This window comes from Pteropus alecto, unplaced genomic scaffold (genome assembly GCF_000325575.1).
Source record: "Pteropus alecto unplaced genomic scaffold, ASM32557v1 scaffold5, whole genome shotgun sequence".
NCBI lineage: Eukaryota > Metazoa > Chordata > Mammalia > Chiroptera > Pteropodidae > Pteropus > Pteropus alecto.
In genome coordinates this window covers 22,046,764-22,050,229 of record NW_006441953.1, presented here as the reverse complement: position 1 = coordinate 22,050,229, position 3,466 = coordinate 22,046,764, and the positions used below count along the sequence as shown (strand labels likewise).

The following is a 3,466-nucleotide window of genomic DNA, read 5'->3' as shown; positions in this document are numbered from 1 at the left end:
CCAATTTTTTTCTAAAGAAAATAGGTGCAGAGATGAGGAAAATAACTCATCTCTTGTGAATTCTAGTTTTACCTCCCAGAGAGCTATTCTTAGAACCATACCAAGTCAGCGGAGTCCTTCTCTACAGAACTATATGTGCATGAATTAGAAAAAAATTTCATGAGCTTATTATATTAAATTATTAAAGAATGTGGCAAAAATAAGAATGTATTGGTGGACAGTTTAGGACAAATGGTATGTATTATTTTTAATCAGTTCCATATAATTTCCCTCTTAGGTTGTTTTACATGTAAACATAGGGCCCGTATTGAATCTTTCTGTTATTACATTTTCTGGAATTAAAGGAGAGTGCTGAGTGTATGGGGTTGTGCTGCCCTCTAGTGGCACCAAGAAAAATTTAGCTAAAGGAAAGAACAGAGGGAAGAGAGAGGGGTGGAAATAGCCGGAAGATTCGAGTAGGGATAAGGAGTCATAACATACGCCCAGCTCTTCGTCAGTTATTTATTACATATTTTTGTAATGTGTGACTTTTATGTAACTTTTTTCATTTTGAAATAGTTGAAAGAGATTGTTATCTTAGGCAATTTCTCAGTTACTTCTGTATCCAGCAAAAATACTAAACTCAACCCTGGATCTTGAGGCTGACCATGACATTGGGGCAGTCATGTGCCCAGTGTGCCAGGACTGATTGTGGGCACATCGGTAGCCAGATGATCCAGGTTACTGAAAGACAGTCTTACCCCTTTCCATCTATATTCTGGGAAAGAATAGCCTTGGGAGGGGATGGAATTTATTACCTTTGTGTATATGTGACATCATGGATATAACTGTAAGCATGCTTGTACTTTCTTGTCTTGCCAGTTAGCTCAAAGCCTACTTTCTGATTATTCTGCTGACTCTAATCAGAAATGGAATATTTACTTATATGTGGTTATTTGATTATTACTTTTACATATATATGCTACATTAGTGCACAGGATAAATGTGCTTTTCTGTGAAACCTCTGAAAATTAATATCCCCATGTCAATTTACAGTGGTAAAAACAACTTTTAAGGTATTATTAACTGAAATCCAATTATGTTTAATTCCCAAATATCTCCTTTAAACCATCCATCGTTGTTTACTAAGTATATTGATAGGTATTCAGGCAATGAAGGGTGGCTTGCCCTCAGTAACAAGGTTTTGCCAGTAGCAAATGCCTTTCCTGGCACTGCCGCCACACAAACACAAGAAAACTGGAGTTTGACTAAAAATGTAGTTGGTCAAATGAACCTTCGTGCTGACACAAAAAAATGGTTGGATACGTGCTTGCCTTCTTAGATAAACCACAAAGAACTGGACTCACCAGTCTCTCCTTGATTTTGTAATTTAGCCTGAGTGATCCACGAAAGAATTCTACTGGATTGGACAACTGTGTTTTTTTCCTCTTTACTTTTCTTTACAGCATCCCCAGCTAGAAACGCAACATCTTAACATTAAAATTGGCAAGTGCTTCCCTGCCTCAATTAAGAATGAAATATTGTTTAACTATTTTACGAAACAGTACTGTTACTTTAAAAATGCTATTATTGTTTCCTTGTTTTTAGGTATCTGGATGGGAACCAATTTACACTGGTTCCTAAGGAACTCTCTAACTACAAACACTTAACACTTATGTAAGTCATGTATTATATGTGTCTGTCTTTGACTTCTTATTCTCTTTCATGAAAATGGGGATAGCAAGTGGCAGAAGATGTAGTGAACCTTTCAGATAATAGAAATCATTGACAATTTGTTGCTTCCCTCCCTGCACGTTGTAATTCTGGATCACCAGCTACATCTTCTTATGTATCAGTCAAGCAGTGATGTGTCTTAGAAAACGGTCCTCCTGTATGCAAAGTACAAATACAATTAAATGTACGTGTCAGAGAATTACAGTATTGCAGCAAATCGTATACTTCTACTGTTGCTGAATATGGGCTATTTTATGACAAGCCAAGGAGAGACAGAAAACAGTATTTTTATTCCTAACTTTAAGCAGAAGATGGTAGATGGTAATAGTCTTACTAAAAGTATATTATAGATCTAGTTAGTTACATTTGAAATTCTTATATAATAAATAAATTATGAATTAAGTAATGGGCCTCGACTATTAAAATTCATTGTGTAAAATCCGTATTATATATTATTTAAGTAAACTTGACAAAGATGCTGACATTCAGAGTAGAAATTTCAAAATATTGAATTTTTTTTTAGTTTGGTTTGATGTCCTCCTAAAATAACATCTTTTTTTCATTAACGTATGTAAACAAATTTTTTTTACCAATTTTAAGTTTTATATACAAGTACATTTAAGCATACAAAATTTTATTCTATTTATGTGCACAGTATTTTAAAAAATACATAATTTTAGTATATATAATGTCACATTTAGAGTAGACTTGTTGGTAATTGATAAAACTCACAAAACAAAATATAGCAATGATAGTGGATATAAAGGAAAATACTTCATTAATTTCAATCTATCTGATTTTAGAGTAAATATGACTGGCTTAGGAAGCAGATTTCTAGTACACCTATAATAAAGAAGTTTATTCCTACTTAGTGAATTCTAGAAACCTAGGTAGTAGAAAATGTTACATTTCTCAAGCAAACTTTATAATAAACTAAGCAGGCGGAAGTTAGTTAAAATGATGTTGATTATTTTCAACGTTTCTTAAAAGTATGAGAAAATCAAACACTTTTGCAGAAAGTATATAGGACTATTTAAATGACAAATGATTAAATTAACAAAAAAAAGAGACTATCCTCTAAGATGTCTTGTTCCGCTTCTAGTTATTTATTTAATAGCATCAAGAAGTGATTATATACATTTTGTTCTGTTAAATAAAGCATTAAATTGCTCTAATTTCCAAAGGGTCACTTCATCAGAATTAGGTCATTTGTGGGACAGCTTGTGATTATTTAAAAACAATTTGGAAATGAAAAATGAGAATTGGTAGATCTACAAATGAGTTTACCAAAGAGTCATTATACAACCATAGGCAAGTAACTTTTGCTTATATATATATATATGCTTTTAAGATTTAGGTATAGTACTTCAGCAGTTAAGAAGATAGATATTAAAGCTTCTGTAACACTCCTACCATTTTTACAATTTTATTGGTCCATTTTACTGATGTTTTGGTACTTTAATAAAGGAAGGAATAATCAGCTTTCCTGACCTTTTATTGATTCACATATTTTGCTTCAGAATAATTTAGTGAATATAAGTACACACACATAAATGAACATAAATTATGACCTATAATTTGCCATTTATTCATGACTCGTTTATTTATATATTTGGCATTTTGCTTTAAAAAAATATTAGTGCATAGATGCATATTTCCTAACATGTGTGTCACATTGTCATATATATTTTTCCTAAAGTTTTAAAAAACATTTTCTAAAGTAAAATGCAAAAATCGTGTATATTATATACAA

General features: G+C 32.0%; 1 protein-coding gene across 3 annotated transcripts in view; it reads left to right on the top strand.

Annotated features, from left to right (window-relative positions):
• The window catches only part of SLIT2 (slit guidance ligand 2), a 325,399-nt gene that overhangs the window by 256,830 nt on the left and 65,103 nt on the right, over nucleotides 1–3,466 (top strand). For all 3 annotated transcript variants that reach the window (XM_015594878.1, XM_015594877.1, XM_015594879.1), the window contains one exon: nucleotides 1,588–1,656. In XM_015594878.1, coding sequence (XP_015450364.1) covers nucleotides 1,588–1,656 — 69 coding nt within the window. The remainder of the gene's footprint in view (nucleotides 1–1,587; nucleotides 1,657–3,466) is intronic.